The following is a 24,993-nucleotide window of genomic DNA, read 5'->3' as shown; positions in this document are numbered from 1 at the left end:
GCGGAACGTCTCTCCAAGGTGACGAAAGCCACTTCGACGCACGTGCTAATGCGAACCGTCTAATTTCCAGCGTCGACACCGTTGCGCGGCGAAACAGCGGCGAGATTAAGAGCGCGACTCGCCATTGCTCGCGCGTCGCGATCGTTTATCAGCGCACCGCGCGCGCTGCCCGGATGCCTCGGATTTCGTCGCTGGGAGAAAACGATTCCCGCCCGAGCCGGATCAATTTCCGCTGTTAACGTTACGCATTTCTCGTTACACGTGCCGCGAAGTTGCGAAACGCACGCGAGATCGCATATCTCGATGACATCTCGGGTAAAAAAGTCGTCAAACGGCGCGCGGCGTAAATTGAAGAGACGGAAGCCGCGTACGGAACACGGCCTTGAATTAACCGCTCTTGCGGTTCAATAATAACGAATAAATTTTCCTCGCGCATTTGTATTGGCGTCGCGTCGGCGCTGTTGGCACAGCCGATTTGCATCAACTGTTGGCCGGCGTGTATCCGTTGATAAACGATCGACTTCTCGATGACTCGCCGCTGGAAAACCGTCTCTCTCTCTCTCTCTCTCTCTCTCTCTCTCTCTCTCTCTCTCCTCTCTCTCTCTCTCTTTCTCTCTCGGCCAAGTGTGAGAAGGCGCGGTGTACGGTGCGAGGCGCTATTGTTAACTTAAATGCTAAAATATAAACTTTTCGTTCACTCACTGCAAAGGCACGCGACTCTTTCTGTCGGCGGACACGTGTGCGAAGTCATACCTTCTACGGGGAGAGTTATTACTTCACTCCCGCGACACGCGACGTTGCCAGAAACAGCGACCCGGTCCGCTTTATTATTAGCTGGCCGTTGGTCTTACGGCTCGATAAACGAAATACAATAATCTCCCGACGAAAATTATCTCGATCTTATCCTCCGGCGAGATTAGATTCACCGGGCATCTCCCACGCGCCCGCCACCCGATGCGCGTTAATTAATGCGATACGTCGGTGTCGGCCATTATGTGGCTTTTTCGCTTTCGCGTTTATCGACATTACTCGTCGTACGACGCGCGACCCGATACGCATTTCCGATTTTCTCACTGCGATGATGCAGCACCGTAAATCGCGATTTCTCTGATTTCTCACGGCCACTCCGATAGTTTCTCCTCGTTCAGACCTCTTCTCTCGCAAGGTCAAAGTACAGCGCGGCGCCTATTTAGCGGCCCTCCTCGACTCGCCGAGTCGCTCGCGGTTGTCCTGGATTCGAAATATCTCTCTCCCTTAGGCAGCGAAAACTTGACTCCACGCAACGTACGTAGTAATTTCCCCGTCCCGGTCAATTTTCTATCAATCGGTTACCGTGAATAAATGAGCGGATGCAACGAGGCTCATTGCGGCATCACAAGATAGGGGATATCGGCGAGGAACAATTAGGAACTTCAGTCTCCAAGATGGATGCACATACGTATTATCTTTTCGACACAATGTTGTAGTAAATGCATATTGATATATTTATGACTCGACATATCTTCATGTCTTCATATGCTAATATCTTCATCTTCATAACATAGAGAACAAGTTATTTATATAAGGATAAGTAACTTGATTATAAGACTTAATCTATCGAATACACGGAAAAGAACGCTGTTGAACCGATAGAACTGATCGACAATTGTTACCTGTGATCGAAATAAATCTTTTCGATTCTACAGCAATATTATTGAAACTAACATTCGAGTTATCAAGCCAACGCATGACATATTAGTTCTTCCGCAATACTGCCATTTAATAAAAGAAAAATTTGCTGCAATTACACGCCGCCGCCGCCGTCGTCGATCAATTCTATCGACTCGACGGCATTTTTTCCCACGCACCGGCATAACAGCAAAGTGTAGAGCTACTTAAAAAAGTCACGATCAAATCATATTATTACGATCAAACCATTATTTAGTCCCTTTCATTCCAACTCGAACTGGATCACCTCGACAGACGCGCAGAAAACTTGAAAACGTCTGCGCGCAGGATCTATCGTCATTGTCCCTAACTGAGAGCTGTAGAACTGGTTGAACAGATTTATTCTAATAATAGTCGCAGTCCTCCGCCTCATCTGTCTCTCTCTCTCTCTCTCTCCCAGCGCGTGTCCTCAAGCGCCCTCGGGACTCCGCTGTTAGCGCGTAAGTTTTTCCGGACAACTCGACACTTTCAACACGCTCGAGCGACGCACGCATCAGGCATAATCACGGCCACGTGGTGGTTTCTCCGCAGGAAGCCTCGTCCTCCAAGGTCAAAGGACAGAACTCTTCCGCGGTGACCCTCTCCAAGTTGCCGATATCTGCCTTGGGCTTGAACGGCAGATCCGACACGAGGATCCCCTCCGTGAGGACCTTCCGGCCCTCTTCGTCGACGTCCTCGAACTCCGAGAAGTCGTATCCGTCATCGCTGCGCCTCGCCCTCTCGAAATCGGCGTCCGTCAGGACGATCGTGTTCACTCTTCGTTTCGCCGGCTTCTCCCGCGAGAGCTCCGTCGAGGCTTTCCTCTTGTCGTAGCGTCGTCGCGGTTTCACGGGACGCGGGGGCGACGTCGGGGGCGACCCGGTCGCCTCCTCTTCGTGACCGTCGCCCTGATTGATGGCGTTCGACCGCCGCTCGCCGTCATGCGTGTCGCTGCTGCCGTCCGGTAGCTTCCTACTTTCCAGCGGCGATCGGCTCGCGCTCTCGGGGAATGCATTTTTATCGGTGGAACCGGCGGCCGCGTTTTCACTGCTACCACCTGTCACTTCTTTCGCCACGGCCGACACCGCTGCCGCCGCCGCCGCTGCCTCCGAAGCGGTCGCACGTGGACAGGTGTCTGCCGTGTCGGCCGGGCAGACCGCGTCGGGAGCGTAGATCTCCACGTAGGTGCTCGACTCGGTTGGCAAGGCCTCCAGAGCCGGCTCCTTATCGACCGCTCCGGCCTTCTCCACGTCCGAGCGCATCCGCGGATACTTGCGGTACTCCTCCTGCAAGTACGTCCGGAACTGGTCCTTGAAGTAACCGTCGATCATCTTCCACACGGTGGCGCTATACCAGCTTAGCACGCCGAGCAGGACCACCCCGCGAACGGCGAAAGCTAACATGATGCGGCCTCTCGGACGTGGTCAACTCTATTCAGATAAAGTCGAGTTGCGATTATGGTGTCAATGTCGAAGGGATATATTCTAAAGCGTCTAGCTGGCCATCTAGCTCGGCGAGAGCGACATTACGACTCGCTGCGGAGGAATGTGATTTGATTTTCGGGGAGCACTGTGTCGTGAAATGGCTGCCTGATACTCGGCGAATCGAGTATTAAAATCATCCGCTACGGCAAATTGATTTGTTCGCCGGCTCCATTGAAAGTTATTCACTCGATGTTTACCGGTGGAGCTCGCTCCTACGTGATGGGAAACTTTCGAGCAAGGGAGCCGCGGCCTGAGTGTGTGAGAGAGAGAGAGGGAGAGAGGGACGGAGAGTGGGGATGGGGCTTTATCTTGCACAAATATCACGCGATCCGTGCATCTGACTTTCAAATGCCGCGTGAAAAAAAAGTTCTGTCAAACGTCTGTACGCTTCTGGTATTTCCACGGATATTAAAAGTTCTGAAAGCCGACGGTTATATTCGCCGTCGCTTCGTTCGTTCGTCGTCCCTCGTCGCATCGATCTCGCCCCCCATGTACCAACCCCAACATGTTTTTTTACTCCCTGCCCTGCGGATCATCGGCAACGAACGACGTCATCGATGACTATGTCGCTGTGGAACAGCGATCTGCTATCAGAGCCTCGATGTCTATCCGCAATCTATCGCGATCGATTCTGGTATGTATCAGTTTTGGCGCTGAACGTGAAACACGAGCAGCGCTGATAACGCTTCGCACGAAGCTTAATCAAAGATAAAAGGTCGATTTTAAGAGGTACGCCTGAGCGCTGCGATGATGGCGATTGAATAACGCGTTACCTAAGAGTAACGCGCTCTTATTTGCCTCGAACTGGTCGAATTTATATAATACCGCTCTTCAAGGATCTCGATTTCTCAAGAAATCAATGACCACTCCGACCGCGAGCAACTCCCCCGACGAATTCGAGCGTAATCTCGGTCGTGGTCGATTTACTCCTCCTCCCCCACCAAGTACTCCTTAATAATGTTAAAGGACTCTTTCATGTTCGGCCAAGCCATAGTGACAAAGACCAGGATCGAATTCGCGATCACGAAGAGTCGCATCATCTCTATGCCGGTGCCGGAGCGCAGCCAGCTTCCGAAGCCTTGATTCTCGTCGTCGCTCAGATTCGCGGTGTCCGCCTTTTCCGTCGCGATGCTTCCGTCCCGGCGACTCTTGCCACCCTTCTCGTTGCTTCCGCGTTTCTTCATGATGACCATGCGGCGATCATCTGCAAGTATCAATTTCAACGCTGAGATTCATCGTGAAGGCGCGCGCCTACGGCTGTGTGTGTGTGTGTGTGCGCCTCTACGAGCTGCACTACCATGGACGGGAATCTCGCGTATTTGTGTATAACAGCCGTCGGCTGCATCATCTTCGCGCTACACCGCACAAAATTATACGAATTCACGAGAACACGTGTTCCACGTGCGCGCGATATAACCGACTCGTGCGGAACCTCCGATCGGAAACGTCCTCTCGAAACGCTTTACAAACGATTACGAAACGCCACGTATGTTTAGAAGACGCACGCGAAGCAACAACCCCGCCGCTGGCAGGCACGCGCTGACAATTGTCGCGCGAAACAGGGACACCCTTAATTTCGAGAAGCCTTTTCTGTCTTTTATATAGAATACGTAGCACGCTACGTACATCTCGAAGACATACGTGAATCAATATCTGCCGGCGGCGCGGTAACAATTGCCGCGAAACAGGCACGACTTTGATTTAAAGAATCCTTTCTTGTCTCTTATAGAATATACGTATTCAGTGTTCCGCTCTCGCGCGGAAACGCTCGGTTGAACGGCGCTTGTCGCCGCGGGAAATTATGCAATTCTCTGCAACTCGCAACTGTAATATTGCTCGCCGCGTCACTTGCAACTCAAACTCTAATTCACCGGATCTCACGGCATCGAGAGCGTCTTCTCGCCTCCATCTCGCGTCTCTTACCCTTCCGATCGCGAAGGCGGGGAGGAGCGCGAAAGAGGAAGAAACGAAAGTATGGACGAATAGAATTATATAGATCCTGAGGTAGATCAAAGTTCACGGTATCGCAGCGAGGAGGGAGGAATTGCGGGGAGGAGGAGGAGGAGGAGGAGGAAGAGGAGCAGCGCGGAATCGTTATCGACGGAGAGCAGCCTTCACCGCCGAGCACGACCGTTTCTCTGTACAATGCTCTACCTCTCCCCTCCCGACCCCTCTCGCGCCCTTGTCTCACCCTCTCAGCCTCTCTGGTCGCCCTCGCGCCGTCTTTCCCAGTGACTGGCTAGTTACCAAAATTTTGCTCCATTGTTCACAGTCCAATGACGAATAATAGCGGATACGAACGGCTCGGCTCGCGAGCGGCCAGATGAACGGTGGAAAATCTCAAGTCGGAGCGCATTAAGGCCGATGCTCGATTGTAATTGAATTTGACGGAGAACGCTCCCCCATGCGCGTCGTCTCTCTCTCTCTCTCTCTCTCTCTCTCTCTCTCTCTCTCTCTCTCTCGCTCGCTCGCTCGCTCGCTCGCTCGACGCCTTTGTAACGGATAAATGAAAGGGTGCGTCGGTAGAAACGGGGCGAGTCGATAGATGACTGATTTTGTATCGCTTCTCGCTCGCGGACTGTACGAGGCTACCGTGTGCCTCGTCATGGGAAGCAAAGGCCTGATAAAAGTCGCTCTTTGTTCACCGCGAGCTACGAGACTGCTGCACGAAATCGGCGCAGCGAATCGCAGGATCGTCGTGGATGCCGTCCGAGTCCGAAACTGGAGTTACAGCGATTTCATACACGGCGCTTCGAGCAGCGCAATCTCACGTGCTTAAACGTTACGGTGAAGGGGAATCGCGCGTGATAAGCGCGCGCTTACCCGTGAAAGCGAGAATCAGATAAGAGGCAGCGCGCAGATCCGACTGTGCGTTATTTTTACACGCACTGCGTAATTGGCCGTAACTTTCCTCGGGTTAGCTCACGTCTCGCTTTCTTGTCTTGTCGCTTAAACGCGTCGGTAATACGATTTCAGGCGATATGAAACGCACGAAGAAAAGCTTCAGCCAATTACGGGCGCTTGCGCCCGTGTAAAAACAGCACGCACTGGAACTTGCAGCGTCGCGAGCGAAGATCGAGCAACGCGAAGGGCCCGGCGAAGGGTCGATTGTCGGCGATAGTTGCATAATTGCTCGTCCTATAATTAAATCGATTCGCTATGTTGCGTCACGAGCGCGAAAGTTGGTCACTACGAGGTAACAGTACAGTACGTTGTGTACGTACGCTGCTCCACTTACGAAGTTGTCCGCCGACCGTCGGACGACCAGTTAGAAAAGTTGGCTCGTTGGCTCATTATTCCTATGCGAGCGCGCATCGGCCGGCTTCGAGGCCGTTATCGAAAACGATACGCACACGTAAACGAGGACTGCTCGATAGCGGCAAGTGTAACGGCAAGCAAGAAACGAAATGGCATCCTCTCTCCCTCCCTCCCTCCCTCCCTCGAGTGGCCGATTTGCGAGATTTGCGTCCGTGACGGAACTATTCCGACCGTCGCAAGACCGTCAAGGACGAGGCTCTTCTATCCACGAGTGGAAAATCTGCCGCAGGGGCATGCGCTTATCTCGAGTGTAACGAGTAATAAATTACTGATACTACCAACGATCTACGCGCCAGCGGCGCGAACGTAACTTTGCCCCGCCGCGTGCCAATTCGTCTGTCTCTCCCCCTCGCTCCATCTCTCGAATGGAGTAACGTTACCTTTCAATCCATTTTCACCTCTCGTCTCTCATTTTCACCGCGGCCCAAGTGACTCTCTCACGTCGACGTAACGCGATCCCCGACGTATAACGATGCGATTTTGAGGGCGAGCGGTTCGCCGAAAAACGGCACACGGCAGAGTGAGAGACGTGAGTGAGAGTAAAATGCGACGAAACACGCAGATTCCCGGACCGCTTGCGGTCAGCAAACGGCGAGGCGGTTATCGGCAAAGGTCAGCCCGGAGCTGCGCGCACCATCGTTTCTATGGAGGACGACGCGTCCGACGCGAGCCCTCGTTCTCTCTCAGAGCGCATCCCTCCGTCGTAGATCGGATCATTTCATCGTGAGCGCGCGCGTGCGCGCGCAGTTACGAAAGTTTAATCCACTGTTGCTTTTATACGCCGCACTTGGTAAATACCAGCCATCATCGACGTGTATCACACCTCTCGTCCCGGCAAACCAAATTGCCAAATATTTGATCAGGTTATAATTGAAGGAGAGACGGACTCGCAGATATACGAGAGAGAACTGAAAATATACTTCAGGTCGTGACACTTGATCGCGGCTTTGCAGTGAGGTCGATGGTAGAAAGCAGCAGAGCGATTCGATGCGATACATTTAGCCGAGTTTGCCAAGCGCTAATCCGCGGCTAAATCGCCGACGTACGTGTTGAAGAATGTGCGCGTTCGTTGGGAAAGGTCTCTCGTTTCAGTTAAGGATCGAGCCAGCTTCCGATCAGCTCTCCGAGCCAATCTTCATGCCGATGCAACGGAATGCAAGGAGAAATTAGGACTCCCGTTGCGTCCCATCAATTTGTTTCTACGCGAGATTACGTGGATTTTTAGGAGGACGGGACACGTTCTCTCTTCGCTTTCAGCTCTCCGATTAGAATGTAATCACCGCGAAGAAACTCACCGCGCTCTGTCGATCTTCCTCCCTCCCCTTTCTTCGATAAATCGCAGTCGCGTGAAACGAGCTCGTCCTCGAGCCGCCGTCGATTCCACGAAGGAGAGTCCGCTCTTCTTGCCTGCGGAGTCCCTCTGCCTCCTCCTGCTCTTCTTTTTACGGCGCGTAAAATCCGCGCGACGTGCGACACACGCAACAACTGCCACCGACGGTTTGCCGCTTTTCGCGTTTGCTTTGCCGCGGGGCATGCTGATATAAGGCTTCCCAGCTTGGTAAGCTCATTATAAGATTTCGCGGCGGTGCCGAGGGTTCTCTAAAGCTCGCAGGGCGCGTGACGGCGCTCCAAAGTGACTGGCAAATTCAATACTACGTGATTTCCATGACTCGCTGCGTTGTATTCCTGCGTGTGACACGCAATTATGACGTCGCCGTTTCGCTCAATCGGCGAATTTTGCGGCTGGATTTTTAGCGCACCGGGGCTACATTGCACTTTTCACCGATTCGTTTCGTTGCCAAATATAACCCCTTTCTACCTTTCGTCTCGTTTATTTAAACGACATACGCGGAAGGGAAAACTAACGTCAGGTTTCTATTTCTCGCGTAATGATAATTGCGCAAGCGAACGATCTTGATTTCGACGATTTCGACGAGTTTTGCGGTTAGATGCACAATCTATTAAGTACTAACCTTGGCCGACTTAATAAATCACCAACGAGTGCGGCGACGTTGTCATCTTCCGATCGATTGAATCGCACCCACCGTTTCGCATGTGGCGCTGCTCCGCGCGGAGAAGTTCGATTAATCACACGAACCGTCTAAAATTGTGAACAGTAAAGATACACGCTTTTCCTATTCGCGCTTCTCTTCGCGAATATAAATATCAGCGAGTCGACTACAATGCGAGCAAATGCCGTTGAAAATATAATACCCTGTCGAAGAGATATATCGGAAAGGGATTTGCATCGAGATGTTCTGAAAATAAATCCTTACTCCTAGGCGAAAATAAAGCAAGGCCTAAGAAGCGCGTAAAAGTGAACAATTTTATCGCGAGACACTCCCGTTCAAGGACTATCAATATAATTATTGATGTAACTATTAACGCAACTATCGCTATAAAAATTCCAACGTCAACTAGATTCCAAATTTAATCGTGCGATCGGTGAAGAACAATTTCCTCAAACTCTTCGCAAATAGTACATGCGCTTGATGTCTCACGGCGGGCTCGCGAATGGAAGGCGCTGTACGTATTAAATTGTGCAAGTTGCATCCTCCTTTCGTGAAATGTCGTTAATCAGTTACAAGTTACGGGCAGAAATCTCCGCGAAGATTGAAGTTAAGAATACCGCGAACTAGACGGGTTCGCGTCGAATGTTTCGCGACCGGAATAAGAATCGCTGCTGCTATCTCCATCAAAGCCTCCGGGGGGACTTGCTTATTCTTGGCGGAGAGATTGACTCGTAACACAGTTATCTGGTACTTCGTTTCGCCGATAATGCCAAAGGATCATGGACGCATTTCCGAGTGACAGTGGCGAACGCGATCCGGCATGCCCGATGCAATTTTCCCGGAAAGTATTACCCGCGTCGTCGTGGAACATCGATGTTCGATACATTTCAAAGCGACCTCGCCGCCGAGCCTCGGTCTGTTATTTAAAAAATTAAGAATTCCGTTCGGGTCACCAAACGCGAATTCCTGCGGGAAGTGATGTGCAGCTTCTGTGCGAAAATTCAAACCTCTCCTGACACACCGAGAGAAAAGTACACGATATTTGGAACTATAATGATATAGTAACTAAATTATTTTAGTCCGAAATATCATATTTATAGCAAGCATTGCCGTAATATCGGTAATAATTACGATATAGGCATAGTATTATAATCAACCATATAATATTTTTACTAAGAATTATAGTAAGTTAAACCAAAATTATTGTATGGATACAAATCCATAAAATGGTAGGTAAAGTAACTCTTTTATATAGTCAATATTACCAGAATATTTGCTAAATGATGACAGATGTAACTATATGAATATTAAATCTCACTGTATTTGTGAATGAGAAATTACCATATATGTGGTGAAAGTAACTAAACAATTATTTAAGACAATCATTGACTATATATTTGTGTTTCTATTCTACTGTATTTTGCAGATTCCACGAACTATAAAAATATGATTGACGCCAAAATGAACTAAAAAATATAGTGAGATTATAGTTAATTCAACTATATCTTTCTATCGGTATAAAAATTCCCACATCGATCAGCGCGGCAAGATATTAAAAAGTGGACAAGTTTCAATGATAACTCTAATATCACTGTGGCAAAACACGAGAACGAATAAAATCAATATAAATATAAATGTAACATGAACATATCCAACATTTCTCTCTCTTCTCGACGTTCCTTGCACCGGAGCTTTTTCCGGAGGAGGACGCTTAATCCTCAGCCATCCCATCCCTTCAGTCGCCAGTCGTGCGACAGGCGGGGAGAAACACCATGATGCTGTTCTACTCCAGCGGTTCTACACGGGGTTACCCAGAATTGTTATCGCTTACAATTACGATATAAACAACAGAATTACACACTGCGATGTAATAGTATAATCATACTGTAACATACAATTATACACGGCACACTAATATCATGTCACACACACACACACACACACACACACACACACACACGCAACGGTAAAGAGAAACTCACATTAGTGAACGGTGACACCAAATGGCACCCAGGCACTAAATGGAACGGCGCATCAGCGCACGTGTACCAACTGGTACAACACCGCTACTCACCGTTCCATTTTTTTCCAGGTTAGCTTCCGTGTGTACGGAGAAGCTGAATTCGAGCGAGCCACCGCTCGTGGTGGTGAACCTCGTCAGAGCAAGTAATACTGTGAGCATAGATAATACGGCTCTTTGGAAAGATTCTACCGGATTCCAGGTCCGGTGTGTCGAGCCATTTCTGTGTCCCCTACGGCCTCTTGGCCACGATACACACACACGCTCTCTCTCTCTCTCTCTCTCTCTCTCCCTCTCTCTCTCTTTCTTTTACCGTTTACGGCGCGGAAAAGTCCCGATCGGATAGAAGCTCCCCTAACGGTCGAGGAACGTCGCGCGTTCGGTCGTTTTGTCGAGGAATTTCCAGCTCGCTCCCCGTAAGTAATGTTACCTCGGCTACGATAGTGCCGCCGATGGTGCGGCACCTCTCGGGAATGCTACGCTACCGCGAACGCTATAAACCGATGGCCGCAATGGTGTAACCGGGTTAACACCCGGGATAATTCGACCAAACCCATCTCGCGACTCCCATGCGATACGTCTAATGATATTGCGTTTGGGATTCCGTCAGTTCTAGGCGCAGCCGAGTGTAATCGTCGCTGAAGACTTGGGCGAGCAATGATCTGGACGAGCGTCGGAGCGATCATCAATCACTAGCGACAGCCAGATATCTTAACGACGATACAAACTATCGATTTTGCTATCATGTTAACGCGATTATATCGTAATCTAGTTAGTCGCTACGCCTCTCTAAGAAGCCTCTAAGAAGCATCTGCTGTGTGAGAGAACGAGAACGCAATCTGTGAATCTAAGTGCGTCATTTGGAAATTCTAAAGGATGATCTTTCCGTTTTAAGCCACGCCATTCGCGTCACGTTTAAGCTTGGTAACTAGATACATTTAAGCGTGTTAAGTGACTTCAAACGGCCGGCAACGGCAAGCATGGCTACGCTCGCGCGAGCGTGTCTTATGTGTGTTATGAAGGAGATCTCTCTCGAGGAGACGCGACGAGTTGAGAGAATTTCGTCGCTCTCTTAGTAGTCCCTCGCTAGTTAAAAACTATAAATCGCTCCGTTCTCTCTCTCTCTCTCTCTCCCTCTCTCTCTCTCCTCCTCCCCTGGTGCTCCAATGTGGTGGCGGGAAATATTTTAGCGACTACGCGCGTAGTCAAGGAGGAGATTGCGCGCGAGAGCTCTGGGCTGCTCGTGGATTATCAGAGAATTACGCTCGCGAGTCACAATATACTCGCGATTATTAGATCGCGCTCTCAGCCGCGGAAAAGCGCGGCGCGTGTTTTAAGCAAATTGCTGTTCGAGAGGTAACTCCGACGGCCGAGGTTGGACGCGACGCGGCACCGCGGATGAGATCGCACATCTACGCGAGTTCTGCCACTCGGCGTTACGATATGCAAACGTCACTACTCGGCCACTCTCTCGCAGCTCTCGAAACGCCTGACGATATTGCTCGAGAATTTTCTCCTAGCTACGTTTAATTATTGGCACGTTCCCCGGGTTTATCGCCCGACGTACTCAGGACCTTACGTCCCAAGTTAACATTCCACTTGAATTATTCAACGCAGGGTTGGCCGTGGACTTTCTGCCGATTCGAGTAATAAACCAGTCGTCTCTCTCTCTCTCTCTCTCTCTCTCTCTCTCTCTCGCGAATTTTTCTCAACTTTTGTCGCTAGTTGCCGAGTAATTCAGCTCTTTCGCTTCCTGCCGAGGCTGCCGGTTGTCTCGCACCTTTTCACATTGTAACGGGATAAAGAACGACATTTTCCGTCTATATCAGACATAATAAACGGGGAGAAGGGAGCTGTGAACCCAATGGCGCAATTAGGACGGAATCGAAGGTCGCTGGAAGCGCGGAAGAGTCTACGGGTTTATGGCAGTTTTCATTATAATCCTAAAAGCGTTATTTCCCTTCCCCATTCACCTGAGAGCATCGCCGGCAGCCTCGTTAGAATTCACCGTAATTACGTTTCGTCAACGAACGGCGCAAACTTTATCGCTGCTTCCTTAAGGATCCTTACGTCGATATAGGTGTTTGATGAAACATCTTCCCGACAGTCGCGAGTTCTTCGTTTTTCGATTGACATTAGAGGGAGCGGAGCGGGTAAACCTTGGCACGTTCGTATTCGTCGTACGGCGTGAATAGCCGATTACGATTGCTTGACGCAATTAAGCGCGACGCGTCTGCATCAGATACAATTTATTCACGCGAGTGCTACACGGTGTCAATGATACATCGCGCCGCTGGAGATTGAGCTCTTCAAAGCAAATCCGTCCAAGATCCGACGAATTCGATGAATATCTTGCCACGATCGAATGGAAATTTCAGAGCTGTCTGTGAAAACCTACGAGGCATAAATAATTAAAGCACAGACAGTTTCATTAGTCTGCGACGAGGCCATAGTCCAATTTAAGCTTCCCGGTCAGCAACCTCCGGCGTGACGGCACATTCACGACGTTGGTCTCACAGAAAAGTCACGTTTTATCTTCATCGACCGATGCAATTAGCGGGCCCTCAGGCGCGTTTCCCTCAGGCGGATGCGCGAATATTGAAAATTAATTCTGCCAAAGAACCCGCCAAAGCACAGGAAAACCGGGTTATTATCGGTAGGAGCGAATAATTTACTCCCGGAGAAACCTACTTGAGCGACAAGTTGCGATTTCGCCGAGGAGAAAATCGTGCAGTTTCCGCTGTTTTATCACAAGCCACATTTCGGAAAACATCCGTTGTAATAAGATCCCAACTAGTGTTTAACCGGAATATTACCGTACAGCGGCGTAACTTTTTGACTTTCGCATCGAGGAGTTTAATCACGCAATTAAAGACTGCGATTGAAATTTCAGGTGATACCAGTCAGCCTTAAAGATCAGTCCGTCAACACAAAACATATCAATGAATCTCTTCGCATTGAAACACGGCAACAAGGTCGACAAGATCGATAATGGACGCGCTAAAGCTAAGCGAAAGACCTGCCGTATCACTACTTTAAAAATATCACACAATACTTATCTTCGAACAAACTTATCGCGCGCGTTTGTGTGTGTGTGTGTGTGTGTCACACGTCAAGCAGCACATAGCCGTCGGCGAAATCCTCGCTCTTGAGATCGTATAAAAAAAAAAAAAAAAAAAAAAAAAAAAAGAATACGTCTCCGAATAATAATTCAATTCCGAGTCTCTCATTACTCGATGTGAAAAAGAATCTCGCGACTTCTCGTTTTTCTGCGTCTGATAGGGAGAATTCTGCGATCGCGAGCCGCGGCTGTAATTATCAAATGCAAATGATTCTTAAATTACGCGCGGCTGCGGAAGAAAAAAGTAGAATAAGAACGTCGCTTCGCGACGGGATATCTGTTTTGCATGTTGACGCGACAAATAAGAAAACGAGAGGAAATTCGTGATGATGCATTAATGAGCTGGTTCAGCGGGACGCTAGGGATGGCGTTTCGGAGAATGCGAGTTTATCCTTAATTTGTTTGCTCACGGACTCATCGGCAGGACGAGCGAGCAAAATAGATTTTACGACATCGTTCGTCGCGATTTTACGACGATTTCCATGTAGGATGCGCCGCGCCCCATGTAGAATCGCCCAAAACGCGGCTCAGCAAAATCAGAATAGGCAAACACCTCGCAAGAGAGATTGTCGCTGCTTCCACCACTTGGAGATAGAAGTCAAGTCAAGTCGCAACGGTCAGTTCGATGCTCCAAGCGTGCGCGCATTGGCCTCTTTTTCACTCTAATGCGCCCTTCGAAACACGAAGGACGATCTCGCGGAGAGACTCGCGCGACGAAGCGCTTCCTGTAGCCTCGGCGAGGAGGCGCGATGCTAATGGTAGTGTTTGTTATGCGCCGAGTAATCTCCGTCTCTCATTACACGCGGATCGGATCTTGTGTGCGGGCTATTGTTTGCGGAAAAATGCTTACACCGTGGCGCGGTGTGTGACGCCGCGAAAATGGTATTCATGAAACTCGCATTTGGCACGCGTGGCCGCGACGTTCGCGCGCGCGCGCGCGCGCATTGTGCGCCGATACGTGAGCCGCGTGCAGAATTGTCCTAGTGCCCGTATTATATTACGCAATATTAATCGCACGTCGCTCTTTTATGAGCTATTTTTGCATGGACATCTGGGAGAACTGGGACATTAACGCACACGATTGCTCGACGGTGAAGCGGCATAGCTTTATTTCGTATTCATCGCAATCAACGAATGTGCAAAGTACAAGCGGACGACTTACATGGCGGCAAAAGTCTAGATGAAACTACTATATAATGCGAGCTGATACAAATCGAGAGATAAAAATGTAACTATTCCTCCTCCTCATGCACACGAACGAATTGTGATACAACGGCGGCGATACCTGTGGTCGATGCGTGAGGATCGATTCTCGTTCCTTTTAGCAGAGTCTGACAACGTATACAGAAATTTCTCATTGCGCTCGATTAGTCGTCAGAGGAAAAACAAATTCGCGCCTTTCTTCTCGTCATTTTTCGCGCAACAGAAGTACACGCGAAGAACGTGTGCGCGCGATAAGCATTATTTTTTTTTGCTCCCCAACTCGAACTGACTCGAAATCGGTATCAGTCCTGTATTAAAAGAGAATTATCGCATCGAAATAATCGCTGTTGAATATATATCGCTTGTCGCATGTATGCTGCTTTGATTCGCGCAATTTAGTTATCGGTCCCCACAATGGTCAAACTACGGTAGCAAAAGAATGAGAAACGACATTTTGCCGCACGTTTATTAATGCAATGCTACGAATAGAGAGATACGAGATTTCGTTTGGGGATTGACGCGAATAGTCAAATAGATCCTGGATGATCCTAGAGCGTCCGAATGGTCGCACACCACTGCGTAGCTGCCTTGGAAGTTCTGAGCATTGATATAATGCACGATTCCTGCACAGACAGACGAATATTCAAGCTCGTAATTGTCCACAGTTGTTTTCCACATTGTCACCTGACATTAAGATCTCATAAATGTAACGTTCTCTTTCTGAAATTTCCTACGGTCTGATAAATAATTGTACGCCCACCGAACACGGACACGGGATTAAGTTACGCAGAAATGTCGGTTACGCAAAATTGCTTTACCTGGGCCATTCACTTTCAGTTCGCTGCTCTGAACATAATCCGTCGGATTGTTGAATACGATGATTCGCTGAAAGATCGTTTCATCCCTGAGTCGTGATCCAATCTCGAGATCTCCGATGAATCCATTAGCGTACGTTTGAGGCACCAGATTTTTCTGAATAGGCACGAAACGTTTGTTCACAGACTGTTCTCATTGATTTTGCTTCCTGCGATCGCGTCAATGATACTTTGCATCATATTTCCTTCGCGATATCGTGTAATAATTTCTCCCTAACAACCTCACATACAAATAATGTATCTGTCTCAATTAGCTGCTCGGAATACTCCCCGCGATTACTCCTCGCGCTCCAAAAAGCGACAAGTGTGACGTTCTCTAATCAGCCCTGTCGAAAGTCTACATTGATACGCTTCGTGCTGATTGCTAAGTGCTGCGTTCAAGCTATTTGCCGGTTCGTACACACGTCACACACTGCTTTTCGAAGCAAAGAAGAACGAAAAGAGAAAGAACGAAAAAGAGAAAAAGAAAGAAACGTTGCACTATTCGCTCTCATTCGGGCATTTGCGTACTCGCAAAGTCGTCTCGAAGTGTACCACGAGTATACTTGACAAGCCGCAGCCCGGCGGCTTACTTACCAATTCCGTTTTCGGCACGATATCCTCGTCGGTGAATTGCAACTCGACGGTCTTCGTCTTCGACACGTCGACGGTGGTGGCGAAGGCCGCCTGCGAGAGCGCGAGGAGCACGAGCGGGACGACGACCGAGCGGGACATTTCGTACGATTTGATCGGGCCGCGAGGTGCGTCCGCTCTTTTATAGACCACCACGTCAAGGTGAGCGTGGCTTATCTGCACGGTTCTTTTGTGATTTCCCCATTGCGCCCTATCATGTCTCTCCCCCGCGGAATACAAATGAAGAACACGCGCCCGATGCGGTTGCGGGCTCACGTATGCCATACGTCTTGTGCTCTCGCAAGACCGTGCCTGGCCGACGAATTCCCGCTGATGACCCTCGGAAGGCATCCGTCGGAAGGCCTGCGCGTGTACTGATATTCAAGCGACGACACGTTCGACGCCCATAATAACGCTGATGCACACTCGCGGTGTAAACGCGCCGCTTCTTTTATTATTAGGTAGTCAGGCTTCTGCTGGATCCTGCGAGAGAGCTCGAGCGAAATCGAGCGTACGTGCGCTGGTCGAAGCGCCCGCGTCAGTTTTCTCACAACATTCCTGCCGCGACATTTCCGCGGCTCCGACGGAGAGTAAAAATCGCGCGATCGACGACAAGTTCAAAGATAGCCCCCCAAGCGGCTTGGCTTTCTGGCTTTCTGGCTTTCTGTCCACTCGAGAGCGAACTTGTGTGTTCCGTGCGAGGCAAAAGGGCCTTTCCTAATTCGCTCGATCGAGAATCCCAGCGCCGTATTATGCCGTCTATCGCGCACAAATCGCATCGTAACATCCATCCCAGACGAGCGATTCAACGTTCGAAAATTCAACGCAAACTGTTAATCAATCAAGCAGTCCGGACGGCTGGCTAGCATATTCTGTTTGCGGGCCGAACCGATACTCCGCCAATACGTCACGGTCATCGCTTAAAGCACACGTTCAATTATTCATGAAATTGTCGGGGGACGTCGCACATCGTCGTTCCGTCGTACGTTCCGAGATCATGCGCTCGACTCGACGAGGGAAGGCATTCTCGCGCTCAAAGCAGCCGAGCATAAAAAGTGGTGGTAGTAAATTCCAAGTTTCCATAATCTCATTATCGGCCACCACGTTGCAAGCGGATCGGGGCATTTTTGCCGGCGTGAAGAGAGCACACGCCTCATAATTTTGCCCGATCGTGTCTCAGTTGAAAAGACTCGGTATCTGTTTGCGCATATTTATACGCGCAATCTGATGTTAATTAAATTTTCTTTTATCTATAAACATTGCTACGCGAGTCCAACGGGCTACGTGCAATCGTGATCTCACCAGTTGAAAGTACAATTCCGAATTTACGTGAGAGAGAGGTAGTGGATTATCTCTTTTTATCAATAAACAACTTGTACGCGCATTAAGTTAATGGATAGGAACATAAGCAACTAAAGATAGGAATTGTATCGCGCACGTATCAGATAAGAGGTACATGTAATATTCAAGAATTTAGGTCACAATTCGCAATTCTATCGATCTCTTAACGCAATTTATAGGGTGTCCAAAGATGTCTGAAAATCACATGAGGCAACTTTATCGGAAGATTTCATCCGCAAAGTGTACTTCACGATTTCTCACTTCAGTGGTGACGTTAGAAACAAACATTGTAGCCGACGTGATAACGATAAGTTCAAATTTCAATGCTACACAGACGCGAATGAAAGTAATATGTAACTCTCTTTACGATAATAAGAAGGAAACGATTTCAGATACGGCCTCTTTTCATCATCGAGAATTAATTTCGCTAAAGTCATATCTCTTTGAATATCTAATCAATCGCCGCAGTCTATAGAAATTTCAACAATGTTAACGAATTATTAACAACTTTTTATCTACGCTACGATAGTAGCGAGCCTGTTACGAGATCTGCCAAGTATGAAAATAGAGAAGAGCCATCGTTGATTTTGACACGATAGTTTGCACTCCAAGAATATCGGATAAAAGTTCCAATAAAACAACACACATTCAAACGCATCATCATCCCGCTGTTTTCGTTCTTCTTTTTCATATTTTTATACCGCTCGCCGGAGCCTGTATATATACTTCTGCCGCGACGAGTAATTTCAATTACTCGTCTCGGGGAAGCAATTATATCTCGAATAATCGCCGATGAATCGAGCAATATGTAAAGTAGCTTTTTCTCAGCGCGGACGCGCGCAACGGACTCCCGCACGGCAGCAGGAAAACAATTACGTATTCCTGCCTCTGCTCAGGGGAATATTTCGCTAATTTTACGAGTGGTGGTTATATGCGAGTATGTCTGGGAATGCAAGCTGGCGAATGGATGGAAAAAATTGATTCGACGTCAATCGATCAATGTTGAGTTTAACAAGCGCAGATTCACGCAGATAAATACTCGAAGTTCGGAAAACGATACGGATCTAAGTCTAGCCGAGAGAGAGAGAGAGAGAGAGAGAGAAATTTATACATATATATTCACCTAGTGAACATAAAAAAAAAATATATATATATATGTGTTTTTTATCAAAAAACTTTGTCAACAGACGGAACCGGTGAGCGAGCGCTCTTTTTTGCGACGACGAAATAAAATAATCCGATCGGCAGCTCTCCCTAGAAAATCGCGCGCACCCGTTCTCTTCCGTTCATTTCTTCTCGCCGGTCGACCTTCTACTCGCGTTCGACTCGACGAACTCGTAGGTATTTCGCGCGCAAACGCGACTAATTAGAAACACATTATTACTATCGCGGCGCGCCCTACGGGAGTGTAATTAATTAAGCGCCCTCGACAGAAGAGCGTCCGTAAGAATCCAACGACTGTTGCAAAACTACCATTAATAAGTCCAGACTAATTAGTTGGCGGGGAGAAGCGCAGGCGGGCTACGTGAGCCGGGATGTTTTATGCATCGTTCGAGCCGAGCTTACAAAGTGCGACGTGCGTTATCCGTCGCCGACGACTTTGCAGCATCGACCAACACACAGCCCGGCAGTCACCAGTCCGTGAGTCCTTACGTGAGAAATCGATTAGCGTATTTTTCATGACTCACTGCCCCCCTCGCACGCTTCCCCGTAACCGTCCCGGTGAATAAATGTTGACGAACGATCTGATAATCACGGATCGTAAATGACACACAGCAATGAAGTTCCGCTCGGATACGGTATCGCAGGATTGTACGATAATAATGACAATAATGAAGCATGCGCGCGCTGATGGATATAATAATAAGCTCGATTCATAAGCTTACGAGCCAATATTTTGGGCAACCCTGGCGTGAATTAATTACGTAACGTCGATATATTTGCGCCGGTTACGTAACATTATAATCCCGCAGTCGTTTATTCGGTATATTCAGGTATGTATCTTAATTGACAACAATTCAGTCCGGCTTTCAGCGAGAAGTTAATTAATGGGCCGAGTCGCCGATCCGCGTTCTGGCACGAGCTCTGAAGCCGAGTTCTAAAAGTGCCGATTCAATCGAATTAATAGCGGCACCGCGCGACAGCGCTCTCTCAAAACGCCGAATATATTTAATTAATTCTTTTAAGCAGCGATATTGCCGTTAATTTCGTCAGCGACGGCTCCGGCGGCAGCGGCCGGAGCGAGGGGTAATTAATAGCATTTACTTTTAACAGCCGACGCGAGCGCGATCGCGATCGCGATCATCGATCCACGGCCACGTGGCTCGATCTCGGCGGCACCACGCGCGCTCGTCGCGCGGACGGCGAGGGGTGATCAGAAACGGGCGGGGGCGCAACAGTTGCGTGGGTGGATGCGCGTCTGATGAGGGAGTGGAGCGAAGGGACGGCGGAGCGGGGTCCGGAAGAGGGATGGCAGGCAGGCAGGCAGGCAGGCAGGCACACGTAGAAGGGGGTTGAAACCCGGCATCCGTGGTGACGTGCTCCTCAGTATTCATCTAGCATTCACGTCGCGAGCAACCCTAAGCGAGCGACGAAATAATTCGCGGGTAGAGACGCGAAAGCCTCTCGCCGAGGCTGATCTTGCACGCACGCGACCGACCGACCGACCGACCGACCGACCGACGATTCGACCGGTCGCCGAGCGACTTTGGAGATTGCTCGGCGTAATTGCCAAAGGCTGCCCGTGTCTCGCCGTTCGCACGCGCGGACTCGCTCGTCGGAGTCAGTGCAATCAGTGGTGACGGCTCGCGGTGGACGGTACTGCGAAGATGCAGAGAGCTGTCTCTGAATCGGTGCGCTGAGGTAGCTCGAGGCAGTGCGAACGTAGCGGTCGCAACCCCGCTTAGGAAACTATCCCCGATATCGCGCGGCGGCATCACCACGTGGAGAGGGTCCCCTCGATCTTCATTTGTCACGACTCGCGCGACTGCGATTTGCGATCGAGTTAAACACCGCGGCTAAGAAGTACACCGCGAAGTGTCACCGCGGAGATCGCGAAGTCTCGATCGAGAAGGCTCCTCTCGGGCTGCTCTTTGATAAGCAGATCGCCGAAATGTAGTGCTCGCGTGCTCTTTGATAACGATGTGTCGCGAATGTGAATGAGGGGCGAATTTATTTTCTATCGCGCGGACGAAATTCAATTTAGCGAATTTGCACAAAGACGCGGTGGAAAAATGGCGTTAAAGGGTGCACCTCGCGTGCAGGCTGTGCGCTTTGATTTATATTACGCGCGGTGTCGCGTCGGCACGCTGCTATTGTGCGATTTCATTTGCAAAGGGCCATGACTCTCCTGGCGGTGTCTCGTACTAAGGATATTCCGCATCGACGCTCGGCCGATTAATAATGGAGAATCTCTTCGATTCTCCGGCCGCCTCGAATTTTATCGGCGCGCTATCGAGTTTTTCGGCGGAAAGTTCACAGTTCAGCGTCGTTACAAGTGGGCGTCGTTACTCTCTCTCCACTCTACTCGCCCGAAAGCCCGAAACGGCTCGATCACTGGCGCGAGAAAAACTGGCGGGGGAACTCCGTACCGATCCGCACACATGATATTTCCGTAATATCACACAGCTGACGGGATACTCCTACCTACGCAACGTTCGCGCGGCGAAATGTAGATCGCGAGAATCGCAGCTATGTCTGAGCGGCGGAGCGCGCGCGCGCGCGCGCGCGCGAAGCCGCGGGAAATATCGGAAAAATAGAGCCACCGCGGAAAGAAGGAGAGGAGAAAAAAGAAATCGTCGTCGTTTAAACGACAAGCGTCGAGAAGTCTCTCGAGTCACTCGGACGCGGAAACTTAACCCACATTTGCGTCATTTCCCTCGCTCAGCGTGGAGAGCAACCGCGCGTCTTTTGCTGAGCTGCGAATGTTTCGTGGAGAAAATGTCCAGTCGGTAAGAATTACAACGCTCGAAATAACCGACACGTCGACGGTAACGAGCAACGATGACAATGAGAGGCAAGGGAATCGAAACGAAGACCGGCGCACCGGCTTCCATCCAGCGGTATAATATGAAAGCGTGCGCGAAAACGCGGCTCGTAATTTGTGCGCGACCGGTCGCGCGGCGCGAGAAATGGACGGTAATGCGAAGGGAAAGGTGACGAGAATGATGGAGACGCGGTTAAAAGTAGCGCGGCGCGCTAACGAATTACGCTATCGGAAGCACGTGGGGCGGTTACGCCGCCGACACTTGTTACGTGGCGTCACTTTAGCCTCCCTCGTGTCTCGTAACGCGTCTCAATCATTTTCCTCGCGCGGACCCAGCGCCGTACGTGTTGTCCTTTAAAGGGCTCTCGCGTGATCGATACTGCTGTCAGTATAAATACTGTCAATATTTCATCAGCCACTCTCTTTCTCTCCCTCCCGACAGCCTCTCTCGCGCGATCACTGCCGGTCGAATCTGCCTGTCGGCAGATTGAATCCTGATTTATTTGGGTCACGTATTAATGAGCACACGAGAGTAGTGCGACTATCGACTACCAACATTTTGTGCTCAATTACATAGTGTAAATATTCGTATCGTCCGGCGCAGCGGCGTAAGCCGCATTATTACGTTTCCAAATTTCACCGAATTTCACTGTCTCGAGATCCCTGCGAAATTCCATTTTTTCGTCTCTCTCTCTCTCTCTCTCTCTCTCTCTCTGTAATCTCGCGTCCACCGGAAGCGCTGTCGCAAGGACTTTTGTTCGTGCGCTCCCGAACACGCGCTTTACCATCAAGGCTATTAATTACTGATCAAGTAATTAATTAAACGAACAATTACACTTTTGTGCGCGCGAGGCGGCGGCAAAATGAAATGAATCATCACACACGTTCCGCCGCAACGTCATTCTGCAACGCGAGAGCGAGCGCATTTCGCTCACAGAACGTACGTTTAACTTGCGAAGGATGTATTCTTTTTGCGGAACGCACCTGAAATTTACCAATAGCGGGCTCCCGCGGCCGGATGTTAGCACCTTCTGAAAATGCAAGGAAACTCCTGTAGACCGCGGAAAGGAGAAACGGGTATTACTGCCATTGTGTAATTTGCAAACTGCCACAGGCGAGGCAGAAATCCATTAACAAAACCCGGAAGCTCCACGCTCGCGGAGCGGCCTCATTGATCGCTATACTTCATTAAAATCAGGAAGTCTATCGCATTCCTAATGAAGCTTCAACCGAAAGAATTATCCGCGCGTTTCTTTCACGAGCTCTCATTGTTGCCTTCAGCTCGTGGGCGGAGATTTCATTTAGCATCGAGAGAACCGCGCTCGTCGAGCGCGCTGTGCCGCTCGCTCCTTTGTGGAGCGAATGTATCAGACTAATGTCAAAGTGAATCACGCGCGCCGTGCCGTCCTTATCACATCGACGATCTCTGGATTTCTGAGCCGATACGGCGCTCTTTGTGCGAACCGCTGATAAACTGATACATCCGAGAGAAATGTGACGCGCAGATCGCGATCTGTCGTCTCCTCTTTCTGGCGTTGATCCTCCCGCGAGAAGAGGCCGGAAGCCACGCATATAATGGAGAATCGCGCTGCCGACATTTATCTCTAACGATTTGTGACAATGAGACTGATACTCGCGAAAAATAAATATAACCGGCCGTCGTGCACGAGACGAAACGTAGCCTCGTGGAAAGATCGCCGAGAGGTAAAAACTCGCGTTCGCAAAGTAAATACTCTCGTTTTCCTGCGACTCCTTTTTGCACCGTCCGCCTCTTATTATCCGCGAGTCACTCTTCTAAGAGGGAAGATGAATCGTCACCGAGAGGAACGATGAAAGTAACGCGCAGTGACGGTATCGTGATATTTACTTCTCTCTCACACACACACACACACACACACACACACATGTACACATGTATATGTATGTCGCTAGGAGCGTAATGATTTCCTGTCATTTTTGTGCTTAATGGCAAAGACAGAACTTTCGTACACGACTCGCGGCTGTCAGAAGTTCGCCGATAAATAAAATTTAATCCATCTCGCCGGGCGCTTTCGAAATAACGAAAAAAATATTATCAGCCGCTAAAAATACGTCAGGACTCGCTCACGAGCCCTCACGACCCATACCGAGATCGAGCGAAATAGATCAGCGCGGTGCTCGATGTTGCAACCAGCCCTGGCTAATTATTGACAAGACAAATGGTTCGTAAAGCAATAACGACCTTCCCGTTTGCCGTGCTATCGATTCTCCAAAAGATGGGTCACGGTCGTACCGCCACACACATTTTAATTGCACCCAAGTGCGCGTCCCGACATTCTCCAAGAGGGCTCTCCGGCGAATCAGCGAGCGGATTAGGCGCCGTCAGTTTCGATATCGCTCCGAAACAACATCTCCGGGGACAAAATTGCGCAGTCGTTCTCGTGTATCGCGCGCTGAGCTCTCGCGGGCTCTCGTTCACAAATTATAAATAAATCACACGCATTTTTCCGCGCGATTCGTCCAAGCTTTCTTCAGGTTGCCGTCCGCTCTTCGCAATCGTCGTCACCGCGAACATCGCGACGCGACGCCGCGAACAACTTCGCTCTCTCCTCAAACGAAATTTTACATACATAAATAGGTGACAGGAGGAAACGCGCAAGTGAATGTTAAATTAAATGTTTTTCCATACCAACAGCGGCTAATTTCTGCGCGGAAGCTCTCTAATTTGCAAAATGCCTCCGTTTTCCACGCGGTTGCGTCGCTTTGCGCAATTTGCGCGACGGCGATCGCGAACTTGCTCCGCCGTCCTTTCCCCTTCGCTTTTTTCTTCCTGTTTTCTCGTCTTTTAAACCGTCACGAGATTCCACGCTTCTTTTAGCTTGCGGCTAACGAGACGCGGTTGCATATATGTGGCAGAATCTTCTGGGAAATGTTCCGGACTACTTTTCGTCGAGCTCGTTTACCTCCCGTTGCATTGAAATTTGGCGAATAAACGAAGCATGGTAGACTTCTAATGAGAGAAAGGTGTACTGAAGAAAAGTGCTAAATTCCGAGATCGCAGACGAGATACTGAAACGTTCCGACACTGCAAACCGGACGCGAGGAAAGGACGCGGGTGATGTAAGAGTTGCCGACGAAAGCGAATGTATGGCTGCGGGGATCGGGGAAAAATGAATTCCACGTTGGCGAGAAATCCAATTTGCGGTCGTGCTGGAAGCTGGGAGCCGATCGCGTTGATGAAAGATTCTAAGAGTAACGATAGAGGTACAAGAAGGAAGAGGTTGCTGCACCGCACGGCGCGGCGGAAAACGGCTCACGTCGAAGGAAAAGTACAATTCATAACGGGGTTCGTTATTG

The 24,993-nt window shown here is 49.6% G+C and overlaps 3 protein-coding genes across 7 annotated transcripts in view; 1 reads left to right on the top strand and 2 right to left on the bottom strand.

The window, feature by feature from the left end:
* Positions 1–24,993, top strand: part of LOC105187971 (uncharacterized) — a 91,477-nt gene that overhangs the window by 8,098 nt on the left and 58,386 nt on the right. The window contains exon 1 of one of the 5 annotated variants that reach the window (XM_025303175.1): positions 20,165–20,534. The exons of 3 other annotated variants lie outside the window; for them this stretch is intronic. The gene's annotated coding sequence lies outside the window, so the exon portion shown is untranslated. Of the gene's footprint in view, positions 1–20,164; positions 20,535–24,993 lie in introns of those variants that run through there. One more of the 5 variants, XM_025303173.1, reaches the window with a different exon arrangement.
* On the bottom strand, positions 1,500–8,012 carry LOC105187992 (uncharacterized). The gene is made up of 2 exons (XM_011149188.3): positions 7,784–8,012; positions 1,500–3,116 (listed from the first exon to the last, which is right to left on the bottom strand). Exon 2 carries the CDS (start codon positions 3,087–3,089, stop codon positions 2,211–2,213), a length of 879 nt encoding a protein of 292 aa, XP_011147490.1. The 5' UTR covers positions 3,090–3,116; positions 7,784–8,012; the 3' UTR covers positions 1,500–2,210.
* Positions 14,727–16,697, bottom strand: LOC105187984 (uncharacterized). Its single transcript, XM_011149178.3, has 3 exons — positions 16,296–16,697; positions 15,663–15,816; positions 14,727–15,467 (listed from the first exon to the last, which is right to left on the bottom strand). The coding sequence occupies exons 1-3, from the start codon at positions 16,680–16,682 to the stop codon at positions 15,313–15,315; spliced, it is 696 nt and encodes a 231-aa protein (XP_011147480.1). The 5' UTR covers positions 16,683–16,697; the 3' UTR covers positions 14,727–15,312.

Source organism: Harpegnathos saltator, unplaced genomic scaffold, assembly GCF_003227715.2.
Source record: "Harpegnathos saltator strain DR-91 unplaced genomic scaffold, Hsal_v8.6 scaffold536, whole genome shotgun sequence".
Lineage (NCBI taxonomy): Eukaryota > Metazoa > Arthropoda > Insecta > Hymenoptera > Formicidae > Harpegnathos > Harpegnathos saltator.
The sequence above is the reverse complement of the archived record's forward strand: the minus strand, read 5'-3'. Positions and strand labels throughout refer to the sequence as shown.

Coding starts and splice junctions, on each gene's coding strand:
- LOC105187984 (XM_011149178.3), bottom strand. CDS start 16,682: ATGCCTTCCGAGGGTCATCAGCGGGAATTCGTCGGCCAGGCACGGTCT. Junction 15,817..16,295: donor TCGTGCCGAAAACGGAATTG/GTAAGTAAGCCG, acceptor GTGCCTATTCAG/AAAAATCTGGTGCCTCAAAC. Junction 15,468..15,662: donor ACTGAAAGTGAATGGCCCAG/GTAAAGCAATTT, acceptor CTGTCTGTGCAG/GAATCGTGCATTATATCAAT.
- LOC105187992 (XM_011149188.3), bottom strand. CDS start 3,089: ATGTTAGCTTTCGCCGTTCGCGGGGTGGTCCTGCTCGGCGTGCTAAGC.